At 40.3% G+C, this 27888-nt stretch overlaps 1 protein-coding gene and 1 long non-coding RNA gene across 3 annotated transcripts in view; one reads left to right on the top strand and one right to left on the bottom strand.

Moving 5' to 3' along the window:
* Positions 1–19145, top strand: part of cspg4 (chondroitin sulfate proteoglycan 4) — a 45519-nt gene extending 26374 nt beyond the window's left edge. The window contains exons 3-10 of the mRNA XM_027004064.3: positions 36–3590; positions 6249–6719; positions 8941–9117; positions 11448–11646; positions 12298–12429; positions 12850–13010; positions 13978–14161; positions 14366–19145. Of these exons, the coding sequence (XP_026859865.3) occupies positions 36–3590; positions 6249–6719; positions 8941–9117; positions 11448–11646; positions 12298–12429; positions 12850–13010; positions 13978–14161; positions 14366–16212 (6726 nt within the window). The 3' untranslated portion in view covers positions 16213–19145. The remainder of the gene's footprint in view (positions 1–35; positions 3591–6248; positions 6720–8940; positions 9118–11447; positions 11647–12297; positions 12430–12849; positions 13011–13977; positions 14162–14365) is intronic.
* Positions 9691–26968, bottom strand: LOC145657479 (uncharacterized). Of its 2 annotated transcripts, XR_014123167.1 has the most exons (4): positions 23009–26968; positions 22626–22856; positions 10430–11016; positions 9691–10028 (listed from the first exon to the last, which is right to left on the bottom strand). It is a non-coding gene; the product is annotated as an uncharacterized LOC145657479 (long non-coding RNA). The 2 variants fall into 2 exon arrangements; XR_014123168.1 differs by lacking the exons at positions 9691–10028; positions 10430–11016 and adding an exon at positions 19706–19816 and having other exon boundaries at positions 20161–22856.
* Between the last annotated feature and the right edge of the window lie 920 nt (positions 26969–27888).

The following is a 27888-nucleotide window of genomic DNA, read 5'->3' as shown; positions in this document are numbered from 1 at the left end:
CAAAATATTCTTTTTATCTGTGCTTGTTTCCACAGGCGAGGATGAATATTGGATCCAGAGAGGTGGTGCTGTACTCCTCTATGGGTGTGCAGCTGAATAATCTGCTGGATCACCATGTATCTCTTGTACTAAAAGAAAACAAACTCAGTATGACTGTGGACAACATTTTCACAACCTTTGTGGGAGTAGAAGGAGATGAGGAGGACCTCAGCATTGACGTGGGTGTATTCCTTGGTGGAGTGGGAGACCTGGAAGTTGATTATCTCAGTACTGCTGTGCCCTTCCTCAGAGGCTGCATAAGCAATGTAAAGTTTGAGTCCCAACAGTTTGATATTTTGTCTTCAGAAGCAACTGTCTGCCATGATACTAAGGATATCTGCAGTAGTGAATTTGAGGCTGGAGATGGGGAGGCCACCAGTTTTTTGAGTCCTGACTCCTTTATGTCTTTCCCAACCTGGACCAGAGCCAACACTGGCTCTCGCAGCATGGAAATGCTGATGAAAACTACCATAGAAGATTCTCTGCTTCTCTTCCACCCAGGTTATCAATCCGATTTCCTTGCCCTGGGAATGATGAGTGGTTACTTAAAAGGTGTTGTAGACGTGGGTATTGGTATGGTGGTTCTGAACAACCTGAATGTGAGGTTAGATGATGACCAGTGGCACAGGATAAGAATTCATATCGAACCCACCACTTTTGAAATTACAGTGGATAGTGAATCTGCCTCAGTCCCTCTAAATGGCTCAGAAAAACTGGATCTTGTCGGAAATCTATACTTAGGAGGCATTCAGGGAAAAATGAAGGATGTATTCCATGACAATTACCTGATTCGCATGCAGGAGGAGATCACTTCTGAGTCATTCATTGGTTGTTTAGGAGAAATCAAGGTTAACCAGAAAGAAAGAAGCCTACAGGATGCATTAATAACTAAAGATGTTCATGTTAAATGTGAGGGAGAGGACTATGATTATTCCACCTATTATGATGTGGAGATGACTACAACTACATCCCCAGTACGGATCATACATGACGATATGAGACCTGATGAAAGACACTGTTTGCCAACTGAAGACATGCCAGATATCTATAAAAATGTCTCCAAGCTCTTGGATGTCAATGCTCTGCTTGTTCCTGAGGGTGGAGAAGCTTTTATTGATATAATCAACCTCAACCCAGCACTCAATCTAAATGCTGCAGGGATCCGACAGTCTCAGATCATCTTCACCCTCCAGAGTGATCCTTGGTATGGGCTTGTAGACATGAACATTAACACTAGACGCAGTAAGAAGTTCACCCTCCTAGATGTGGTGAATAAGAAGATTAAGTATCTTCATGATGGCAATGAAAAATACAGTGATCAGATCCAGCTAGAGGTGGTTGCACATGGTTCCAATCTTCCTGAATGTTTGAAGAGTCCCCACCAGTATGTTCTTCCAGTGGAAATTCTTCCTGTCAATGACATTCCCCAGCTTAGCGGTGGAGAAATTTCAGTCACAGCATATGGTCGCACTCGCTTAAACCCCAACCTGATTAAAATAGTTGATTCAGACAATCGGTGTGATGAGCTTGTTGTTACCGTCACTTCTGACCCTAACCCCAATGGTTACCTGGAGAATGCACAGCAGCCTGGGAGGAGCCTGAAAGAGTTCTCCTGCAGACAGCTTAAAGATGGGCTCATTTACTACATCCATAGAGGAGGCTCTGTGACTGGACTCACCCTACAGGTTTCAGATGGGGATCTGATCAGTCAGTCAACCACTTTTAAACTTGCAGTCACACAGCCACAAATGACCCTGGTGACCAACACCGGCCTCCTCATCACTCAGGGCACAAACTCATCCATTGGAATTCAGAATCTAGCTGTGTTTACCACTCCCAGAACTGGAGATGTCCTATTCAATGTTACACAGCCACTAAGATTTGGAGAACTGCAGATTATTGCAGATGATGGTGTTCCATACAGAGTGTCACAGTTTCATCAAGCCGATCTTGAGCAGAATAGACTGAGATACATTACCACAATTTTAGATGATCTGGAGGACACACAGACTGAGTACCTTTATTTTAATCTTCACCTTGGACAGCTTACTGTTCAAGACAATACATTCATAATTAAGATCATGCCTGCTCAGGTCAGAATGGCTAAGATTGTTCCTCTCAAAATTACAGAAGGACAACCAAGGGTCATTAGGCAAGTGGAGCTGGAGGCTATAGTGAAGGGAATGAATACTGACTCAGGATCAGTCAATTATATTATCTGGACGCGTCCAACACTCGGTGCCTTGATGTTGCAGGGTAGGGATCTGTCAGATGGAGACAGCTTCACTCAACAAGATATTAATACTGGACATGTGAGTTACAGAACCACAATCCGAAGGGCTGTTGATGCTGAGGATTATCTTCAATTTAAAGTATTTGCAGAGGATCAGTACTCTAGATTGTATACCTATCCAATAAGTATTAAAGCTGACTCCAACATCCCTTCTCTGACCAATGAGATATTGGTAGTGCTGGAAGGTAATGAAAACATCTTAAATAAAGAATACCTTTGGACACAGTCTCCCAGCTCCACGGACTTTGTGTACAAAATTTTACAAGACCCAAAGCATGGCCATCTCATTAGGGACTCCCCTCCTGGAGTGGCAAGGTTTGAAGGTGCAGTACGAGTTTTCAGTAATGAGGATCTTCTCTTGAATAGGCTTATCTACAAACATGATGGATCAGAGAGTAGCCATGACCAGTTCACCTTCAAAGTACTTATAGAGGACAGAGGCAGTAGTGCACAAACTGAAGGACAGGAGGTCCTCAGAGATATATTTAACATAGCAATTCAATCTAGAAATGATCACATACCCCAGAGGGTTATAAATAAACCCTTTAACATAGTGAGAAATGACCAGCGCTTGCTGACCACAGATGACATTCTGTTTAGGGATGATGATTCTGACTTTAATGACACCCACCTGGTATATGCTCGAGTGGGAATTCTTTCAGGCAAAATTGTGTCATCCACGGACCCTTCACAACCTCTGTACCGTTTCACTCAAGCAGACTTGAGAGATAGGAAAGTTCTGTTTGTCCATCATGGTGCCGATCGTGAACGCTTCCAGCTTCAAGTGTCTGATGGTTTTCACAAGACAACAGCCTTGCTCCAGGTGCAGGCAGGAGAGCCATACCTCCATGTGATTAACAACACCATGGTTGTCATTGACCATGGCAGCACCAAGACTATTGACACCAGTCTTCTGGGCACAGAATCCAACATGGACATTAGAAACACTGCAGAAATTACATATGATATAACCTCTCCTCCTAGTGATGGCAGGATTATAGTCAGTGGTATTGAGGCTACTCGCTTTACTCAGGAGGACCTGAAGAAAGGTGTGGTGTCCTATGAGCATAGTGTTCAGAGCCTCAGATCCAAAGACTCATTTACCTTCACTGTGCATGCAAAAGACATGTCTGTGGAAGGGACTTTCAGAATTAAGATCTTCAAGCAAGGATACCTGTCTGAACCTAGAGTTACCTACAACCAGGTGATCATTGCATATGAAGGAGAGCATTCTGTCATCAACCAGGACCATTTGAGGGTAAGAGCTGGCTACTTTAAAATGTATAAATCTGACTATTATTGGGAAATGCCAAATTATTCATTTGTTATCCTTCATCATTAAAGCATTAAGAAATATGAAACTCAAAGATCTGGGAATTTTTAGGATGTGTATGTTGCATATCATATCAATAAATATTTTAACTTAAGAGCATAGATATGTTGTGGTTAATCAAGGGTGAAAGACATAAAGCCAGCACATGAAAAGCAATGCATCAAGGTTACTGACCAACACAGATAAAAAACAGCTAATATTCATGAACTCTTGTTTCAATAAAACAGCTAAACCTACAATGTGTGCACAATTATTAGGCAAGTTGTATTTTTGAGGACTTATTTTATTATTGAACAACTACAGTGCTCTCGGTCAATCCAAAATGTTAATAAACCTCAAACCTGAATATTAAGAAAGTAAAAGTGAGGTTTTGGCTTTCTTAGGAGAATACCCATGTGTGCATAATTATTAGGCAACTATTTTCCTCATTTCACTTGTTTATTTTCATCTGTTAAACTGAGAATAATAACCAATTCAATTTACAAATAAACATTTCTGACATTTCAAAAACAAAGTGACCAATATAGCCACCCTTCTTTTCAATAACAGGCATAAGCCTTCCATTCATGGAGTCTGTCAGTTTCTTAATCTGTTGATCAACTTTTTGTGCAGCAGCAACCACAGCCTCCCACATACTGTTCAGAGAGTTGTGCTGTTTTCCTTGACCATAAATCTCCTGTTTAAGAAGGGCCCACAAGTTCTCAGTATGTTTTATGTGAGAAAGGGGGCCATGTCATTATTCTTTCATCTTTCATCTAGCCTTTACTGGCTAGCTACACAGTGCAGTACTTCGATGCATGCAATGGAGCATTGTCCTGCATAAAAATCATGGTCTTTTTGAAAGATGAAGACTTTTCCCCCGGCATCACTTCTTGAAGAAAGTGTCTTCTAAAAACTGGCAGTAGGTGTAGGAGATGATTTTGAGTCCATCTTCAACCCAAAAAGGCCCAACTAGCTTATCTTTAATAATACCAGCCCATATCACCCCACCTCCACCTTGCTGGTGCATGTGTTGAAGTGAAGCTCTGTGTCTGTTACTGTTCCAGCCACGGGCCCATCCATATGGTCCGTTAAGTGTCTTGCTCATCTCATCAGTTCATAAACCCTTTGAAAAATATGTCTTCAGATATTTCTTGGCTCAGTCTTGACGTTTTACCTTACAGATCTTGTTCAGTGGTGGTCGGGTTTCAGCCTTCCTTACCATGGCCATGTTTCTGAGTACTGAACACTTTGTACTTCTGTGCACTCCGGGTAGGTTGCAGTTCAGGAATATGACAGCACGGGGGGATAATGGGCTCCTGGTCACTTCACATTTGATTCTCCTCAAATCTTTGGTAATTCATTTGTTTATTTTTTTCTCAACACGTTTTTTGTGACCCTGTTGTCTATTTGCAACAATACGTTTGATGGTTCTGTGATCGCGCCCCAACATGCTGCCTCCCTCTGAAAAACCTTTTACAATTTTTGACTTTTCTCTTGGTTGAGCCATTTTGCCTGAGGAAAAGAAGCTGCTTTGATAAAGGGTGTTGATACCTTGATAAAGGGTGTTGATACCTTGATAAAGGGTGTTGATTCCCTTAGGCAACACCCTCCCTCATTACACAAATACACATCACCTAATATGCTTATATCCAATAAGCATTCAGGTTTATACATGTTGGAGTTGGAAAATATGTATAAAAATGATGATATGGTCAAAATACTCTCTTGCCTAATAATTGTGCACACAGTGTAAAGCAACATGACAAAACTGTACATGTTTTAATGAACACATGATTCAACACAAAGACCCACTGACCCACTGTGTGTTTTAGTATTACCAGAGTAGTACTCTACAGTAAAGAAAAAAATGTGCATGACTGTTGCACATTATAACCATAGAACTTTCAAAAACCACACTGTCACTATTGTCAAACCTATCAAATGATAAACTCATAAATCTATTCAAATATTTCTGTGCTTTGTGTTGCAAAATGCTGTTTTGGAGGAAAAGCATTTTCGTTCATAGTTTAGTCCCTGCTATGATTTGCATCTGGTATATGGCTGACCTTCTATTCTTAGAACCCTCCATAATGACGCAGTACTGCCTTTGAGAATAATACCTTCCATGCTAAGTCATTATAGATGCCATTCTCCTTGGCTACTTTACTCTGAGTCACAGCTCAGTTACTTTTTGCTAAGTTTGCTTTTTGCTTAGGGTTACTACATGCTTTATGGAGAGAAAAAAAATTAATCTCATTTATATTATGAGTGCCAGTTTTCTCTGAAAACTCTGTGGTTACAAGCTAGTCTCAGCTACAGGTCATTTCAAATAAAGTACACAGGGCTGTCAAGAACATGTATGAATACTGAGGGGTTGATGTATCTTATGAATTTGCATTTGACAAGGATACGTCTATACTGTCTGATTGGTTTGTAAATGCAATTCAGTGATTATTTTTCAATTAATATAAATGTGTGAGAATAGCAATACTTAATATTTTATTTCTGGAGGTTGTTTTACTCATCCAGACTCAAAAGCATAAACCTGAACAAATGTACTATTACTGATACACACTAAAGCCTATTCCATCTCCCTCTCAGGTGGAGCAGTCAGACATCTTGCCTGCTGAGATGGTCTTTAATATAAAGGAAGCACCACGTCTTGGCCACCTGGTCAGACTGACTAACAACTCAGAGACCACTGAGGCACCCATGTTGGATTACATCCACTCCTTCACTCAGGAGGACGTGAACAAGGGAGTGGTCCTGTACGTGTCAGCCTCACTGCAGGGCAGGGACCTGTTCACCTTGGACGTGAGTAACGGCTTCACCACGGTGGAGGACCTGCAGGTGCAGGTGGATATCGTTCCTCGGATCATCCCTGTCCAGGCGGTCAACATCACGCTGAGGGAAGGCGGAGTCTTGGCACTCAGTGAGGAGGTGCTCAACATCACGCACCCTTTCTACAGGTCCATCAGTGTGGAGTTCATCGTAGAGGAGGCACCTCAACATGGAGACCTCAGATATCTGGATAGGGATGAAGCTGGGCTTGTCACCTTCACCTGGGAAGATGTGAGTGCCCTGTTTTGTTTTGGGTTTTTTTGGTTTTTTGGGGGGTTTTTTGGCGGCAGGGGGTTAGGTTTAATTAAAAAGTGGAAAAGTGGAAAGATGCTTTCAGTGAGCACAAATAAATTCACTCCCTAGGGTTAGCTGTATTATTTAGGCACAGCCAGACATGAAATGGCATTTTCTGCATCTTAATTACAAGTCATTCACAGAATAATAGCCATCGAGCCAGACTCTGATCACACCAGTTGTTTGTACTACAGAGTAGGGATGTTCTCTGTGTTTTAGTGACAGAAGTAATCAATGTCCTTTCTTTCTCTCTCTCTCTCTCCCTACCTTTTCTTTTTCTTGTTCTTTTCCCTATTCAGTGTGATCTTAGCTTTCTTTGTGAATCTCTGTGAAAAAGCTCTGTGATGTTTAGCAGTGGTCCAAAGGTCTAGTGGAAACAGTGAGAGTAAAATGATTGGGTCCTGGTGGAAAAGCACTGTGGGTCATGTGAGCGTAACAGTGCTGAGCATCATGGAGGTGGTTAGACACTGTTCTCAAGGCTGCAGAGTGAGGCTTATCCCCAGCAGCTTCTATTCGAGCACGGGTGGAAATTCTGTCGGAGCTGCCCTGCTGCCCCAAGCCAAAATAAACTGGCCCATATATTCCGACAATAAAGTGTCTACACAAGGTTCTTACTGAGCACTTAAAGATTGTCAAAGGCCCCACTGTGAAGAAGTGGTGGAGAGTAGGAACTGAACACAGATCATGGAAATCTTTGATAGGTTATTATTTTGAATTGATTGGATGGCTCCATTAGATTAGGACCACAGAATTGAGAGTTGTCAACAGAGATGTTGGGCCATATTTGTCCTACTTAAGCATAATTTTATAGCGACATTTAAAGCTGAAGTGGAAGAAACTGCTTGGGTTAATTCTGGCGTTAGGTTAGTCTTTAAAAGTTACAGTGAGTGTCCTAGTTTGGTCTTCTTTTTGCTTCCAGAAGATTGCCAGTTGGTGATTGGAAACCCAAGTAGCAAGTAATTTCTGGACAGAGTATGAATTTCTAGGCTATGTATTGTATTGACAGCTGTTTAAAAGCTTTAGTTCGCCATAGCACCCTTTGAGCTTGGTCTTTATGGAGTGATTTTCTGTTGTGTAGTGCAGCATAGTGGACAGACATCAGAAGTGCTCTAAATGAGTTCAATACTGAGAGAGAAAACAGCAGATAGACTCAGAAACCAAAGGATAATGGTCTCTTTAAATGAAAGAGGCATGGATCATGTTCATTATCTGACATCACCATGAATTATTCCACTCGTTCATGTGGAACCAGTGGTTCTTTTCATACTGTTGCTCATTGTGGGTGAGCCATAGACCAGGCACATAGAAACTGCAGTAGTTTTAGTTACGCAGTGGAAAACAGAATAGGCACCTAGTATTACGCTGGGCAGAAGAATGAAAAGACAACATTGCTTGGATTTCAGGACCACACACAAGAAAGAGTCAAAGTTAGTCAGAATGCAGAACAACCAAAATACGTTGGAGCTGGTTCCTCCAGAAAATTGCCAGTTTGCCGAATGAACAGTTGCAATCAGTAAGCATGGTGAGCTGTTGCCCTTGTTGAGATGGCGCTCATCTGGAGCCCATTAGAGCACACACACACAAACAGCAGTGTGCGCGTTCTGTAGCCTGGGGCTAAAACACAGCAGCAGGCCAGCCCTAAACGGCTGCAATGAACACACATAAGCATTTGCATCTGCATGAATGCATTGTAATTGCATATTACTATTAGAGCACCACATACTATTAGGAACTAAGTGGAAGTGTGTGACTGTTTAAAAGCTGTGTCACGGGTACTGGGTGATGGAGAGCATAAATACAGACATCAGTTTATTGTTCTTTTAAAGTGAATATGAAGGCCTAAGATAAGATTGTTAAGCATTGTATGTCTGCTGTTTCAGTGTATTGAGCTGGGTCTGTGTGTGCAGACGCGTACATATCAGTTGGATATGCTGATCATATTTGATATGTGTGTATGTGCATATTGGTCTGGTTTTATCATATTTGCTACATCTGCATGCACACGTTTGCAAGTTGGTTTAAGACTTTTGAGACTTTTGACCATATTCACTGTAACACTATTCATTGTAACACTATCAGCCTTATTTGCTGTAAAACTATTCATTGAAACACTATTTTGTATTCGACCATATTTGCCAAGTCCCTCTGTCATGCACAGGTGCAACATGGTGTGATCTTCTACCTTCACGACAGCACGGAGACCACAGAGGACAGTTTCACAGTGTCCGCTTCAGCCTTCGAGATCAACCGGCGCAGCTTCCCCATGACCATTGTCATCACTGTGGTCCCCGTTAATGACGAGCCACCATGGCTACAGCAGAATGCCGGCCTGGAGGTAGGCTACAATGCTGAGGCTGTTTGCTCCCTGCTCCCGGCTCACTACTCTCCAGCACACTGTGTTCTCATGGTCCCTCATGACCAGAGGGCCTCCCTAGAATTAAAGAGTGTCTCAGAGACCGCAAGCTTTCTGGAACGGATGCAGGGATGGAAAATAAGAAGCTGCTCATCTCTTGCAACTGGAAATGAGTGTGTCCTCTTTTTTTAAGGTTGCCTGTGGTCTCATGTCGCCTTGGTAACTCATATTTTTGGAAAACCATGACTGTGGCAGGAATTCAGCTTTTGAGAGCATAAGAAAACCAACCAATACAAGTTATCGTTACTTCCCACAAAATGCGAAATAATGATATGTCTTTTTCCATATATACAGACTGTATACTCTCTCTCTCTCTCTCTCTCTCTCTCTCTCTCTCTCTCTCTCACACACACACACACACACACACACACACACAGACACACACATATGAGTAGCCAAACAAAAACAGAGTCATTAGGAATATAACGCTGCCTGTGATTCTCTTAGTAAATCGATAATCTGTCATTCTTCCTCTCTTTCTCTCTCAATTCAACTCAGTAAGCTTTATTGGCATGACCATATTTATTTATATTAATTCATTCATTTTAAAACAACATGAATTAACCTTTGCAATATTAAGGAAATTAAGAACTCTACTATATTTTAATGATAATTTACATGAAAAGAACTGTAATTAGCATGAAAGAATACTTGAAGTCACCACGACAAAAGAAGCAAAAAGAAAAGAGAACAAGAACTAGAAGCAGAAGAGGAAATAATAAATAGTTAAATGCATGATTCCAGTTTAAAGATCCTCTCTCTCTCTCTTCTTCCTCTCTGATGTGCTGTTCTGATGTGCTGATGTAAAGTAGTGAGCTGCAGTGTTGTCTGACCTGCAGCAGATGATCAGACATGATGAATAACATGGTGGTGACTCAGGCTCAAGGCTCCAGATCCTGCCCAGTCAAATTCCAGCTGGTACTCATTAGACAGCTTCCATCCAATCACACGCTCACGCACTCAGCAGCCCATCAATCTATTCTATGAACTCTCTCCAGCTCTCTCACTTGAGTGTAGCTTTGACTCATTTTACAATCAGCCCCCCAAGTTCCCATCACATACACAAATACAAAAGATAAACACACCCTCAAATTCACACACACACACACACACACACACACACACACACACACACACACACACACACATTAGCAGCATGTGCAGGCTCAGCACTGTGGTAACTAAAAACTCTAGGGGACACAGCAGTTTAAATCAGAAAGTGATTGTTACTCACTTTAATGGCTTGTTAAGTCACTCTCAAACACAGGTCTCTTCCCCCTGTGAGCTGAAATTAAATGTGCTGGATAGCATCCAATCAATATTATATGCATTACACATCGATTATGAAGAAACATCAATTTCCTACACAATTTGGAAGATAATTGTGGTCCAAAATTATACTGGCCAAAGCTTCAGGGCACAAATGTACTAAGACTGCCACCACGTGGTAGATGACATGAATTTCATTCAGGAAATGGTATACAATGCAAGGCTCCCCATAGGCACTAGAGGGCATAAGTGAGTCCATTTAAAATTTACATACACTGGTGATCGTGGCACATTGACCTATAAATTACATAAAGCTCACATTACCACAGACTAAATGGCAGCCAAGATGAGCATTTTGTACAGGGTATTGCACTTTGTTTATGGTGTTTAAATAAATTTTTGAAACATGCACGGTGTGGAAAAAGCTTCTCTAAAAGTTAATGGAATTGTAGACCTTGCTTTGTAGACCTTGCTTATCTTGTTTAGCTGCTGCATTGTGAATTGGATTCCTCCGCCAGCTTGTTTTGGTCTTCCATTCCTCTCTGGTACTGTCTGGAGAGAGCATGGTGGAAACAGCAGAGGAGAGCAAGGTTGAGGAAATCAATATAAGTCTTTCAGTGCGTGCCTATGTCTTCTCCCCACTGACTCTCGCTATTTAAGAAACTCTTTCGGGAGATCTGCTCCGGTTCTTTCGATTAATGTTCCATTCAGCTTCTCAGCCATTATGGGTCCATTAGGGCCCAGCGAGGCTGAGAACTTAGTCCCCCAGTGCAGCATGCGTTATCTTTGGATAGCACGCCAGGTTGCTGTGGCCCACAACAAACTATCAAATACTGTTAGGGATTTATTTTCCTCTAGATCAGATTTTTGTTTGTTTGTTTGTTTGTTTGTTTGTTTACTAATCTTGTTTGTTTCTCTCTTTCTCACCTCACAAACTAACCCCCGACTAAAAACACTCCCATTCACCATCCCCACGCCCCCAGGTTCTTGTTGGTGAAGAATCAGAAATCACGAGCGCAACACTGAGCACAGAAGATTTGGATACCCCTCCAGAAGAATTGGTTTATACCATAGAGGCACCGACCAATGGAATCGTTGCTCTTAAAGATTCACCTGATGACAGCATTGACAGTTTCTCCCAAGCACAGATCAACAGCGGCGATGTTATTTTCATCCATCAAGGTAGTCTATTACAAAGGTCCTTACACTTTCTTAATCAAATACCTTTATCACTCTTTTACACTCAATGAAACGATTTATCCTAAGAGTTTTTAACAATACATTAGTTTTGGTAGATATATATTTTAATATTTTGATATTTTGACCAAATATGCATGATTGCAAAATTTCCATTTTAGTGACCTCTGATCGTATAGCATTGTTTGTAATTGCCTTCTATAGAAATTTGAGGTTGTAGGAAAGGACTGTTCACAAGAGTGATGCTGAAGCCTAATATTCTCAAACTAGTGCATATGTGGTTTGCACCATTGGGTCGCAATGATAGTGTACTGCTCTGGTTACAATCTATACATGCTTAAAAAAAATGTTTAAAAATTCACAGGGATCTTAATGGCAGCACAGGGTTCAAAAAACACAAAAAGGCACAGAAGAAATTATATTAAGTACTATCTGTAGCCTCTTATCTTGCATAATGTAACCTAAAATCATCCACTTTTAAAAAGTTTTTTTTTAAAGATTTTTAGTTGAATGTAGAGCCAGTGAAATGATGAGAGATGGTCTTACCTGAGTCAGACTAAAGAACCTCAAAGCAGATGTGTCAGAGAATTTGTTAAGCGTACATATTTGACTAACGTAAACTGTTTCTCCCCTCAGGATCTGAATCTGGTGGTTTCAGCTTTACAGTGACGGACGGGGACCACACCTCTCCTCTCCACCACTTTGTCATCACTGCCAGACAGCTCAGCATCTCTGTTGAAGCGCATGGCGAGCTTTTGGTTTTCCCAGGTGGGCTGCCTGTGACAAACTCATTCTCCACAGCTAAACCCAGCAAAGCAGAACAGACCCCAGGCAGGGACACACAGAGTCCAAACTCATCTCTCACTGTGGCCCTGTGGGTCCTTCTCTTACTAGAGATAAGAAAGCTGAAAGCACCCCATTCCTCCTCATTGATGAATGTGCAGTGATATTTTTTATGTACATGGCTCATGGCAGAAAATAAAATGGAGGAGGAGCAGACGTTAAAAGAAAGTTTAACATGGAGTGTAGGCATTAGCCTACATGAAATGCTGTGCTTTTAAGGGTACCACGACAAATGAAATATTCGTTCATCTGTATATTATATGTATATAGAATATATATTATATTGAATTTATTTATTTATTTATTTACTTACTTACTTATTTATCTGCTCTAATGTTCTCTCAGGCACCAGACAGGTGATCAGTGGGGATGTCCTGCGAGCAGTGACCAGTGAGGATGGAGATGAAATCAGCTACTCTCTTATGAGGCCTCCACGCCTTGGACGTCTCATTAAACCCAACCACAGTGGACAGTTTGAAGAAATTACAAATTTCACACAAACTGAGGTGACTTCATTTCAGATTCATATTACTGTTTCAGTGTGTTTTAAATAAATATGCTTTTAGTATTTCTAAGTCATTTTAAACACTCATGTTAAACCTTCTCCAGCCACCAGGGAGTACTGTTGTACGTTTAAGGGTCTTTAATGACTGCTAAAGGGCTCAACTAAGCATTAACTGCTTAAATCTATCAAAATCAAGCCTTTTCCGAAGGCTTTTAATTGTATTTTCTGTCATTTGAAAGAGCTGAATGATTTGCTCTTTTCTGTAACTAAAGTCAATTGAATGCCAGTCAAATAAATTTGTGAATCAGTGTGTGATGTCTGGGATTCCATTCTGGACTAAAATGCCATAGCACATTAACAGCAGGAGTTCAAGTTCAGGACAGAATGATCTCAGAGTGAAGGCTCACCCCAGAAACCAGTTCTGCAGTCCAACACAACAAAAACTCTACTATGGTTTTACTCAGTTCTTCGGAATCCACTCACAGAAGTACTACTGTAACCATATATTCAACAGATGGGACAAAATACTTGCAAACAAACATGATACTTTTTCTTATATATAGTGCATTTAAAACAAAGTTGTAATAAGCAAAAGGAATTCCTAGTGTTTGAATTACACCAAAAACACTTTATAGGTGCACATAATAACAGATCTGCATTGTTACAGAAGTCGAATCAGAGTTTGGCTTTAAAGGCTTCTGCAACAATGCAGACTCATTTATGCTGTTACTCAGAATTCTGAGTAATGTCAGAGTAGTATAGAAAGGTGGCATATTGATTCAGTGTGTGAGATATATTGAGAAACAGAAGATGTAGACCAATGTCTATTTTATACTTTATTTAAAATAGGGTCTGGATGGCTTGACAACATGTGATGGTGAGGCTTTTGATTCACAATGTAAATAGGAGGACTCTTAAATAAACAGATTATTTTATCTGTCCATTTTGTTTATATATTTATCTGTCAGCTGGATGCTCATGCTGTGTATTATGAGCACCAGATGCCCTCGGAGCCCTTCTGGTTAGTGAAAGACACCGTCGAGCTCAAGCTCTCAGCTCCACCAGCAGCACAGCTTCTCCACACACTCCCTGTGATCGTGTCATACTACACTGCCAACCACAACGTGTCTTCACAGCTGTGGAAGAACAAAGGTACCACACTGATTCCGTCAAATACTTGCCTGTCAGATGCATATATAAACACCCCCACTTGACGTTCTGTTTACTCATGAATTGTGCAATTCTGTGGCATCAAACAGGATGAAGAATATCTGTTCATCTTTAGGATCTTGTCTGAATGCCACCCAGTTTCTTGCTGAAATGTTTCTGATGTGTTGCTCTGGGGTCATATTTCAGGTATGTCAGTGGTGCAGGGTCAGTCTAAAGTTATCGACAGCTCTATTCTGGATGCATCTAACCTGCTGGGGAGTTTGCCAAAGGAGAAGCAAGCAGGGCAGGACATCGTTTTTGAGGTGCAGCAGTTCCCCATGCATGGCCGGCTCATGCTGGGGGCCACTCATCTTACCCGAGATGCCCCCTACTTCCAGCAAGAGGACATTAGAAGAGGGGAGCTGGAGTACTACCACGATGACTCGGGGGCGCCCTCAGACAGCTTCTCTTTCCGCGTGCGCCTAAACCCCAGTGGGCGCTCACCTCAGGCCGCGCCAGGAGCCGTGGTGCTGGAGGAGATATTATTGATCTCCATCAGACGACGAGACTCCAGCCCTCCAGAGCTGGTCAGCCTAGACCTGCTGCTTGAGGCCCTACAGGGCTCCACCACCGTGCTGTCAAAGCAGTACCTCAACACCATCGACCAAGACAGCGGGCCAGATGAGGTGACATTTACCATCTCGAAGAGCCCCACCAATGGTTATGTGATTTATATGGACACTGGGAACAGGATCCAGCAGTTCACGCAGGAGGATGTGAACATGGCCCGGGTAGCATTCATAAGTGATGGCAGCTTGTCCGATGGCTTCATGGAGTTCACTGTCTCTGACGGGAAGCATCGCACTGAGCCGCATACATTGCACATTGGCATCCTGGCAAAGAAGCTTGTGCTGAGCAAAGTGCAGGAGATCCATGTGAAGCAAGGAGATGATGAAACACCAATCACAGAGGGCATGTTGAAAGCTTCTACAGGAGGGCCCATAGAGGAGGACGTGCTTTATAAGATCACAAATGTCCCTATGTATGCAACAGTGATGGTGGACAGGCAGCCAACCTCTGCCTTCACCCAAAAGCAGATCAAGGAGGGCAGGGTGAGTGTCCGCTTTGTCAAGTCCACTTCCTCTAATGACACCTTTGCTTTTGTGGCCCGAAGCAGAGCTGCTAATGTTTCCTTTGCTCTCAACATCACTGTAAAGCCTTTAGCAAATGTTGCCAAGAATCCACTGCTACCACAAGGTGCTACAGTCCTGGTTGACAGAAAGCTTTTAGATGCCACCCCACTTGCCAACAAAACCAGAACATCTCCAACCTTCAGCGTGACCCAGCAACCAAGAGGAGCGAGATTCGTGAGGAGAGGAGGGGCGGCAGAAGGCCAGCTTGTCAAGTCCTTCACACAGAGAGACCTGGATGAGGGACGGGTAGCTCTAGAGGTTCTGAATACCACCCAGGGTCCAAGGGGCAAAGGGCAAGATCAGGATCAGAGCCAGGATGAGGCTCGCTTCCTCCTCAGAGCACCTGGAGTTCTTCCTGCAGAGTGTATTCTCTCGTTTAAGACAGCTCCCTATGACCCTGCAGTGGTCTACAATGCCACAATCCTAAAAGTTCCCCCTGCTGAGTCTAGCAATGAGAAGAGTAAGGCTGACCAGCCTGACTCCATGGGGAGAGGAGACGGGGAATGGCCATATGGAATGGGCCCTACCACAGCCTCCACTGGCTCTCACAGGTCTCCTGTTTATAGGCGAAACTCTCTATGGGCTGTTCTTATCCCCATCTTAGTCATCCTCGCTCTACTGCTCCTGGCTGGTCTACTGGTGTACTATTTGGTGAGACGTAACAAGACAGGGAAGCACAATGTCCAGACAGCAGCCGCCAAACCGAAGAATGGAGAGATAAGCCAGGAAACCTTCCGGAAAACGGATCCAGCCAACAATATCCCCATGTCAAACATGGAATCCAAAGAGGCAGATCCTGAATTACTGCAACACTGTCGGACAACAAACCCAGTCCTGAAAAAAAACCAGTACTGGGTATGAGAGAGACAGAAATTAGAACTCTCTTTTGTCATATTCTTTTGATGATGAGTGTATATTGGCATTCGTACACACAGGACTTTGAGAATGTGTATGGGAGCTTCTTCACATCATTCCTAATAGTGTTATAAAGGTCTTTAGCCATACTAGTGTTCTAGGAGAATATCAACATTGTGGCAAATAATTGTGCTTTTCTTCCCTTCATTGTGATGCAGGCAGTGCATGTAGACACATCTCCCATAAACTGGGTTTTCAGGGTTTTCTACATTAGTAGATCATCTTTATAGTGACAATGAAGAAGATCTTTATAGTGAAGATTGCATCACCTCACAAATGTAAGCTATACTTATGTTTGTTTTTTCTCACTTTTTCAAACACCTAACCCTCAGTGGAGCAACAAATGGTAATTAGTGGAAAATGAGGTGCAGTTTTTTCTGGTAGCTCTGTTTTGTTTGGTCACACAAATCTGATATCAAAACTGATATTTTTTATCTGGTCAGCTACAATTAATATGATCTCGCAATTATAAATTCATAAGAACTTGCATAAAATACCTGTATTAAACATGCAGTTAGGGCTAGTGTCTACTTGTGCTTATGTATCTATTCCAGTGACTTAACTCATACAGAATTAAATCTCTCTTGCTCATTGAAATTTTTATATATTTTTGATGTGATTACTCTCAGTAAATCATGAGGTTATTTGCAAAAATGCTGAAGTTGTCCTTCAGTCAAAGCACAGTTTGTCAGAAATATTTGTGTAGTGATCTTCAAATAGTTGGAGAAATTATGCAATTCATCTGATCTAGACTTTAAATAATTTTCCTAACTTTTGATTTAATTTTTGGACATGAACATAGCCTTATATGTTTGAAAAAAAACTTTTTTTAATCGTTAACAGATTTTTGCCATAAAATAATTTGTAGTTTTGTTTATATTAACTTAGAAAATAATAATACATTTTAGAGTTTTATATAAATTATGTGCTTTTGTCCTCATCATGCCCACAGTATTTTTGTGAAATAAATTAAATAGTTTTGTAAAGTCATTTGATTCTCAGCCATATTAACTAAATTCATATTAGATTGTGTCATGATTAAAAAGCAAAAAATTTCAATATATGTTTCGGGGGAGATATATATATTCTTCAGATATGATATTGTTGTAATATTTAATCTGCAGCACATTGTACTATAATCCCCTCTGTGCTTCTGTCGTGTGGCTGACCCATCTGAGATTTTCTACATATATCCACTGGACTGACTTAAGGCACTGAACAATTTCGTGAAGTATACATTACTGAAGCCACAGACAGAAAGTGAGTCAGCACTGTCTGTGTTAACTACATCCCTCTTGGCTGTCAGGAAGCTGAAGTTGAGGTCATTATTCTCAATTACTGGTTTTATTTCCACAAGTGAAATGGAGCTCTTTGGAAAATTAGTGTTCAAATCCCACTTCTAGAGAAAATGCATTTATATCTTTAGACACAGGAAAATATGTGACATTGGTAATAAGAATCCTGCGGCAGTGTATTTCAAGAGGGTGTAAAATGTATAAATGTGTGTTTTATAATTTTAACATTACCAGTCATGATACATTCCTGGTCCCTGAGGTCGTGTCTGAGTTCTGATCCAACTTAGATGGTTCTGTCAAGTGACTTTGCTTTTTTCTCAACTGTGCTTGGAGACTTCCACTTTCCTGATGATTTATTTTGTAAAATATATCACTTCCATGTATACATTTTAGAGAGCATCTCAGCCAGAAATGTAGGCGTGGAGGTCTCTGTCTGCCCAGTGGACTTGCTTTACCCTGAACCACCTCAATAACTTCAGTAGTAGTAATCAGTAGTAAATTGACCCATGGATTATACATTTATACATTCTCAAATCATTTTCATTAGGTGGTATAGATTTTTCTGTCATATTTTTATCATATTCATCATAAGATAATGTTGAAGAATGTTAGGTATGAAGACGATATTGAATGGAAGTTTTCCAAATATATATAGAAAAATATTTATCATTTCAGGTTTTCTTTGATAAAGGTTGTGAAATTAAGGACAGTTTATTCTGAGGATAATGTCCTATTACTTCTATGCATTTGGTTCATTGGGAGACAGTTATGCTTTCCTCCTTTTTAACTGTAAGATTTCACATGTACATACATTGGTCCAGAAATTGTTTTCATTATTAAAGCAGAATCAAACTATTATAATTTAATTTCTTTTTAACATGGCATTTGGGGCTAGACCAATAGGGACTATTCCTTTTTTTGAGAGAAATTAGTAGAAATTATTAGATTTTTTTCTGTCCAAGTTCATTGCATTCTGTAAGGAATTTTAAAGTTGCTAGTGTCTCCAATAAGTGTTGATGCACCTCACTTTAAAAACAATAATTTGCTGATTGGAACATTAGATATAATTTAATTACACACTATAAAATAACTCAGGATTTAGGTTTATAAATTTTGTTCATTCTTTAAAAAGTGGAACTGAACAATCTCTATACCCAAACAAAGATACCAGATTTTGTTTTCATGTTTGTTTGTTTGTTTTGTGTCTGTTGTGATATTATTTTTGTTTGTTTGTTTTGGTATTGTTTTTGGATAACATTAACTCTTAAAGAACATGTTTTTCCCAGGCTGGCTAAACTTGGACAAATTTGTGTTCTGCACTTGCGTCTAGTGCACTCCAGCTTGAGTGTGGTATGTATTACTTATTTACCAATTAAGCAGATTGATCTATTGATCTAGTTTCATTTTAGGCTTTATGTACTTTTACATTTGTTTTCCAAAATGTTTTGAAAAATGACAGACATTTGCATCCTTTGCAAAAAAAATAATTAATTACATCCATTAAAAACTAAAATAAATAAAAAAGATTTTATGGAAATTATTGCCATGACCTTTTGTAAACTTTTGAATAACATGATAATTCCTTAAAACAGTTCTATCAGTTTAATAAATAAAAATGAGTTATATACAATAAAATATTTAAATTTTGTATATTATTTATTATATTCTGTATAATAAAAATTATTTAAAAAAATTAAAAGGGAGACTCATGGATTTGAAGAGATGAACACTGTTGTCTGCTAATCACTTAGTAAACAGCAGATGGTGCAAGTGTGCATGTGAAACTTTTCAACTATGAAACAAGTATTCATTCGTCAGCGTTTAACATGCCCAGTATCTGCACTCATTTTTTCCTACAGACGGCATTTTCTCTCACTGCATTTTTAAGCCTTCTGTTTGCTTAAGAATCATCATGCACGTTCTACTGTATCCATCCACATGCATCTCTAACTGCACAAATGTGCTGGTGCATTTTACAGTGCATTTGTCCAAGCAAAATAAATACTATCTTTAGATTTTTTTTTTCAAATCGAGAACACATTTTAAATGTGTAGATGTACCTCTAAAGGTTTACAGAGGTAAAACCACACCACATGTCTCAAATTAAAATAATATAACTGCGCTGAAGACTATTTTGGCTGTGTTAAGAGTTACAGTTAATGAAGGATCAGCAGCTGTAAATCTTGGAAACAGCTGACCACTGACTGTATCACATCCAGCCAATCAGAATTGGTGTCAGCTGCAGCAAATGTGCCCTGCCAAAGAAAAGAAAAAAGTATGAGCGAAGCATGCCATGTGTAAAAGGAGATCTATTCAGAGAAATGGCATGATAATTAAGTGAAACTTTTTTTTAACTATAAAAAAGAAAATGATGGGTTGTGAAACTTGTGTGCAGATTTTCTTTCTCAATTTTTCATATTTTATGTTGTTGACTTTGGTCTTTTTTCTTATAGAAGGACCAAACAACCAGTATTAACTCATCTGTGATTGCTGGGAAATGTTTTAACTTACCATTGGCTTCTTAGGGGATATATTATTCTCTAGAATGAGGAGGTAAAACAGAAATGTCTGAAATATAGTTTGAGATCTTGGATATTACCTGCTCATCAGACCCAAAGCCCCAGTGTGCTTATGGGAGGATTTACTGCACCTTAGCATCAGAGATGAGCGCATTCACCTGAGATCATCTAGATGAGAATCCAGACAATAGACTTATATAAGGTATGGTGACCTTTTCTTCTTCTTGTGTGACAAATGATGTCAGGTGTCATGGTGTGCCAGGCACACTGCCACACACACACATAAACACACACCATACCTGCCCTGTTCCTAATCACTTGATTACTGAACACGAGCACCTGTGTCTTGTTTTGCCTCGCTTGTTTTCTCCCCTATTTAAGCCCAAAGGTAGTCTCCTCCAGCGCTGCATGTTGCTCCCCTGTACCATGCCTGAGATGATGCTCAGAGTTTACTGCTGCTCTTCAGCATCTCCGCACCTCAAGTATTACTGCCAGTGTGTTTTACATTTGTTTTGTGCTTTCTAGCCAGTTCGCCACTTTGCTTTTTCATTGGAATTCTTCTGCAACAGAGAATAAAGAAACGTCTTTGTCACCTCGCGTCTTGCTCACTCCCTGCCAGCCTCACGTCAGGTTAGTGCAAAGGGTCATTCGTGGGACATGTGGCTGTGCTTTTTATGGTTTGTGTTCATGTTTATAAGATGGCAAAAAGTCAGCTGATGGTTCAAAGAAATATCCAATGTCATTTTGTGATTAAAGAAGAAAGAACTCATGGACATCATATAATAAGTGTCCCTCTAAATATGCAGCATAAATGGGTAACCATGAGGATTTCATTGGACAGTTCAGCACACAGCTGTTAAATTTGGCCTATAGCTCTATCCAGAGCTAAAACATATGACAGTGCATTTCAGAGCAGCTGCTGAGCATTGTAGAGTCTACTCATGAAACCAAGGCTTGTGCAATGTGCCTGTGTGGGACATTTTGCAGAGAAATCACTGAGGTTCAGAGAGTGCCTCAAGGTCAAACACTGGACCCACATTCATTCAGAAAGGAACAAAGGCGCATTCTCTCACTCACCATGACGAACAGCAGATATCCCGCAGGCACTGCAGTGACTTGCAGGGCCCAGAGATCACTCAGATACAGCCAGGCTGTTTTTCTTGAATTAACAGCACCAGCTGCCCTATGATCAGATGTGTACAAACCACTGTGCTCGTGTGAGTGTGTGGTGTGTGTGCTGCCACAAGCCACTGGGACACCAGTGAAGTGGGCCTGGTCTTGAAACTTATCACCATCTTAACCAGGGTAACCACTGGCTTGTCAGTCACTGCCAAATGTTTCATACTCCTTTACAGATGGCAAAGATGGATGACCAGTTAGTTGGTCATTGTGCCCAAACACTGCTATGCTGCAGGTAATCGGTTCTGTTTTTCCTGAAGTAAGTCTGATGCACAGGGAGGAGCCACACATGTTTGAACTGACTGCAGTTCACTGCTGCTTTGCAGCATTGTTTTACATATCTTCAGGGTTGGGAGGGTTGTTTTAAAAATTTAGCCTATTACAAATAACTGAATACCTGTTAAAAATGTATCTGTAACCTAAATAAATATTAATATATGTAATGCAACCATGTTTATATTACCTCTACATAATTACAATGGTAATATACCAATATACATTCATGAAAGACATACAATTGACCTACATAATAATAAATAGTAATATGCATGCAGGATAACTTGCTTGGGAAAAGAACTTTCCTTCATGTGTCAGAAAATAAAACAATACTGCTGCTGTCTTAAACAGAGGACAGAGTAGTAGTTCTTGGTGTGCCTTCCTTAAAGGACTGACTCTGGACTGTCCCTGTAGTCAAATTGAACCAAATTTTAATCAGAATAAATCAAAAACATACAATTAATAGATAATCAGATTGTTTGTATATATATTTATTGTGTAGTTTTGAACAGAGAAACACAATAAATATATCATCTGAACCTTTGTATAGATTTGTGATATAGACAAATAAATGTAATCTTGGGTATTTGTACAGATTTATTTAAAAAATTAAAAAATTAAAAATTAACTATTGTGAAAATAAATACTTATGATGATCCAAAGCCTACCATGTCTGAAGAAAGATCTGAAGAGTAGCGTGTATTGTAAACCCTCCTCTCTACAGCCTGGCCTGTTCCTCTCTGTGTGGAAGAGCAGGCAGGGCTGAAGCAGAGATGGAGGTTTTGCTGTATTTGCTCTTTGCAGCCTCATGAGCATTTAGGACATAAAAGTTGTCCCTTTAACAACAAAAGACCATAAAAGTTGTCCCTTTAACAACAAAAGGTCTTTTGCTACAGAATGGCTGGTCCCTACACTCCTATCACGTTGGTAGGCTCCACCAGTGTAAACATTTCAGACAGCTTGGCTATAGTTTTGGGACTGGTGAGAACAAAGTTTTTCATACTGAACCGTTCCAATTCTTGGAATATACCGCCTAAACACTCTCCCACGATTTTGTTTATTTTAAAAACTTGCAGAGGATATTACTCACATTGAGAAGTGGGCATATCTTGAAAAGTGGATCGTGATCCGGGTGACATCTCTTCACTCACTGCATTATAGCTAGTGTATAGGCAGCAGGAGATGATCATCTCATAATGATTATGGGATATAGCAAAAGAATGTCCGTGGCTGGCTGTTTGAACTCCAGTAATCCACAATTCATCTTCAGAAAAACTCAAAACATTCTACGCTGTTGCTGTTGCAGTGTAACATGGGAACCCTTCAGAAGGAAAGAAAATTTTTTTTAAAAAGAGTACGTGATCTTTAAGTTGCAATTTAATCCAGCTATTAATCACCATTTAAAATGTACCAGTAATCTAATTACTGCTCTTTTGTCTGATAGAATCTTTATAACTTCAATGGAATCGTTACCTTTTTTCTGTCCTGATTATATCCTGTTAAATATATTTGGTTACTACCTAAGCCTACAGTATCCTGCACACTTCCCCCGTAAACAGCAAGACAGTGTCTCTTAAGACCCTAAATGAAGATGGCATAACTCAACATAGTCATTTCATGACTCTGCCCTCTCTGGAGGGAAAACTATTGTCATGGCAATGTACATTTGCAACAGAGTGGATGACCAATGGCGTGGCCGAGGCCAAGCATTCCAAGCTAAACACCACCCAATCTCATGTGTCTAGCACCCAGAGCGAAACACCAGACCGGCAGGAAATAGTCAGGGCAGACGCCCTGAGGAGAGACCGACAGCGGGCCTTTGATCCAGGGCATGTTGTCACCCCCTCTGAATGATGGTGGCTGTTTTCCACTTGGCTACATGTACAGAGAGGGCGATGGACTCTGGAATAAGACTGTGGGGCTTGGCCTGTGAGTATGGGAGAGTCAACGCCACCACGTTTCAGCTGTGTACAGTAGGTTATGCTTGCTGCAAGCAGCATTCCTGGTAGACTCTTACACAAACACTGTTTTTTCATCTGTAATTTACCTTTAATTTATGTGTTCTAATGTATTTTAATACACCACCCCTCAATTATTAAGTGCAGATGTTTGCCCTGCCAATATCTACGAGGTGTTTAAAATTAAGCACATAGTCATTCATGCAAGCTCCAGAGACAAACACTTGCAGTATAATTGTCATATTGAAGAGCTCAGTGAATTTAAACATGGCACTGTCTGAGGATGCCATCTTTGTCACAAGTCAGTTTATGAAATTTCAGCTATGCCAGATCTGCCCTTGTCAACTGCAAAGGCTTACTACGGAGCTCCTGATTGCTACTGGAAACGACATCAGCACAAGAACTCTGTGTCAGGCACTTTATGAAATGGGTTTCCCAAGCCCAAGCTCACTATACACAAAGCCAAGTGTCAACTGGAGTGGTGTAAAGCATGACGCCACTGGACTCAGGAGTAGACGAAATTTGTTCTCTAGCTTCCACGCTTCACTATCTGCTAATCTGATAGATGAATCTGGGTTTAGTGGATGCCAGGAGAACACTACCTACCTGAATACACAGTCCAAACAGTAAAGTTTGGTGGAGGAGGGATATTGACCTGAGGTTGTTTTTCAGGGTTTGAGATAGGCCCCTTAGTTCCGGTGAAGGGTAATGTTAATGCTACGGCATACAAAGATATTTCAGATAATTATTTATATGCTTCCCTATGCTTTCCTTTCGTATTCCAGCATGACTGTGACCTTCTCCACATTGTAAGGCCCATAAAGACATGCTCTGATGAGGTGGCTGTGGAGGAACTTCAGTGGCCTGCACAGAACTCTGACTTCAACCCTAGTGAACACCTTTGAAATAAATTAAAACACTGACTGTGAACCAAACCTCGTTCAACATCAGTCCCTGGCCTCACAAATATTCTTTTGACTAAACGGGTGCAAATTCACACAGACACACTGCAGCATCATCAGAGTGGAAGCTGTTATAGCTAGAAATAGAGCTGAGGGTCAACTCCATATTAAGGTTTTGGAATGAGCTGTCCAGTAAGAATGGGATGATGGTCAAGTGTCCACATACTTTTGGCCATCTTGTGTATTTTCTGTCTGTATTTGTGAAACTTTGGATCAGCAGTCTAATTACAGGTAATATCTTTCTCTTTCCTCTCTTTCTCTCCTCGATCTCTTTCCCCATCCTGGAACACTTAGAACCACAGACAGAAAGAATTCACCAACACACTGGGCGGAGGAACTAGTATGCACTCGCAACTCTCTCTCTCTCTCTTTCTCTCACTCTCCCTCTTTCTCTTTCTCTTTCTCTCACTCTCTTTCTCTTTCTCTCACTCTCCCTCTCTCCCTTTCTCTCACTTCTTCTCTTTCCCTGTCTCCCTCTCTTTCTTTCTCACTCCCTTTCTCTTTTTCTCTCTCTCCCCTTTCTCTCACTCCCTTTCTCTTTCTCTCACTCCCTCTCTTTCTCTTTCTCTCTCACTTCCTTTCTCTTTCTCTTTCACTCACTCTCTTTCTGGTACTCATAACAAACACACCCCTTCTCCCCTTAAACAATATTATATCAGCCAAAGATCATCAAGAGAAACATCAATTATATAATCAGACATGGAGAAAACTTCTAAATGCAGTGCTGACACCCTTAAAAGGAGCCTTCTCTTAGTAGATGTTGCCCTTAGGAACTGATATGAAAGTCATGTCAAGACTTCACATCCATGCTCATGTTGCGGCTGTCTTCATGTCGATCTAAAACCTGAGCTCTAAAGCTGTAACTACCCTGATGGTAGCCAGTGTCTGTCAATGCATGCAAAGCCCATTTGTGCATCCTGTTGTCAAAATGTTAGGGTCACATGGGTAGGAAATAGCTCAAATTAACTGATATGATTGTGTGCAGTTCCCACTAACAGATTCCTGACTTTTGGACCACAGCTTTCCTTTTCCTTTTAGGTTTAGACAAGGTGCTCTCACATAACTCTCTTAAAATAGAAGGATCTATATACTGGGTTAGTAGTCTCTCTTTTTCTTTCTTTAAATGACTGGTCAGTGGAACATTGCATCTTGTTCTGTTGGCCTGTCCTAGGTCTCTCTCCTAATGTATCTTGCATGCATTGCATGAATAGTCTGCAATACAAACTTGACCTGACAAGTATCTGGATGTATCTCTGCTGAGTCTCCACTGTGCTGGAAATATAACCAGCTCTGCTCTGATAGATGCTGAATCTAAATCTGAGTATAGAAAGAGAGTAGAAAGAGAGAGAGAGAGAGAGCGAGAGAGAGAGAGAGAGAGAGAGAGAGAGAGAGAGAGAGAGAGAGACAGACAGACAGACAAAAAAAAGAGATGAGACATCATGGAGAAATAAAGTGCCTTTTCCCAAGCTGGAATGTTGTTTGTGGAGGTCAGACAGAATGTGAGGAATGTGCACTCAGTGTTCTGAGGAAGTGGCTGTTGTCTCTTCTGGGATTTCACTCCAGCCCCATGACCAATAGCGGGATCAGGGGAGGGGCCAGGGGAGGAGCTAAGGCTGTTGTTTTCTTATGCAGAAAGCTGCTGCATTTGGAGGGCGTGTCCAAAGCTAATGTGGAGTCCAGTAGCCAGACGTTTTCCATCTTGATCATCCACCTCTCATTTTCATGTTTACATAACTGACAGCAGAATAATTTTAGACAGTTTTTTACTTCCACACACAGAATCTGAAAAATTATATAGACTCATTATGCATTTTAATAACAATGAAAAACCATACATATTTCAGGCTAAAATCCATCCCAACAGGCTAAGCTTTTTCTAGAATGTTTGATATCCATAACCTCAATTCAATATGTATTGTGGCTGTGGGCATGTAGGCGTGTCTATAGAGCTCATTCTGCTGCTCTGATACTGCCACCTGACAAGAAATACTGAATTCAAATTTTAGAAAAAAAACCCAAAAAAAACACCAGCTATGAATTTCAAATGCAAAAAGAGTCAACCATTAAATATCACTCTGTTCTGAATAAAGGTTGCTGTACATAAATACCTTTGCAAAATTAAAGTAGAACAAAAGTCAATAATGATGATTCATATGCTCTGGAGATGTTCTGTGCTGGAGTAATTTTGGAAATTCATACACAAAGTGAGATATGAAGTAATCAATACAAGCTTTAATTCTGATCCCAGTATTTGGTTGTTAAGTGATGTGACCTTGTTAATGTTTCACATTTTAAGTACTTTGTATTGCCAGTTGGTATAGCTGCCAAGAAATATATATTAGTGAATTGGAAGTCTGATAGATTTTATAGATCTCTTACCTTCAATCAAAATAGAATAGCTTTAAAATAACTTGACACCTAATTTATGTAGTTATGTATGAGTGTTTACATTTACATTATTTGTGGAAAAATTACAATATATAATATTGACAAGGGAAATTTATAATGTGAGGATATATATATATATATATATATATATATATAAAGCAGTAATAGATACGAAAAATATGTGAAAGATGTGAACCCCCCCCTTTTTAAATTTTAACACCACCCCCCCTTTCCTTTTAAAAAAAAAAGAACCAAAAGAAAAAGCAAACATTGTGTCACATTATACATTTTAAATTTCCTATGTGTCTAAATAAAGTACTAACTAAAATAATTGAATTCAGAAATGAGACTCTTTGCGCACCAGGAAATTTCAGCCTAAGAGAAAGTCATCTGGAAAATGTTATGTATCTTTATTATGGTTCTTCTGTTAGCACTGTTTGTTAAATCTATGTAATTTACATTTACATTTACAGCATTAGACATTAGACCCTCTTATTAGACCCTCTTATCAAGAGCGTTAGACCCTCTTATCAAGAGCGACTTACCTAGCCAGTACAGGAGGTTAGAGTTCAAGATACCAATGAAATAGAATACTGTTGAAATACAGGGATCAATACTGATGCCTAGAAGTGCAAAATACATAAGCTCTATCTTTAGTCTGGTTATCCAGTAATGATGGGTGTAATTGATGTAATTTCCTTAAAGAATAGCCTTTAAAAGATTTTCACATGCTGAGCCTTGGAAAGTACTTTTTCATTACATTCATTATGTCCTTTCTGTCTTCAGTCTGCTCCAGTTGCCTGGAGTATGTTTAAGCAGAGAAGGTCAATCAGCTCTATCTACGCTCATCACTACTGGATAACTGGACTACAGTAAGAGTGATGTACACCCATCATTACTGGATGACTGGATTACAGCAAAAATTATTTATAAGGAGGGTTCAGCACTGGTGGGAACAAATCACAGCCACATTCCCACAGAGCTGTGTAACACCCGACAGTATATTAGCAAGACAGCTGCATGAACTCACTAGTGGAGAACAAGA

The sequence above is a fragment of the Electrophorus electricus genome, chromosome 4, assembly GCF_041902795.1.
Source record: "Electrophorus electricus isolate QZ-2024a chromosome 4, ASM4190279v1, whole genome shotgun sequence".
Taxonomy (NCBI): Eukaryota; Metazoa; Chordata; class Actinopteri; order Gymnotiformes; family Gymnotidae; genus Electrophorus; species Electrophorus electricus.
This window is presented reverse-complemented; position numbering and strand designations above follow the sequence as displayed.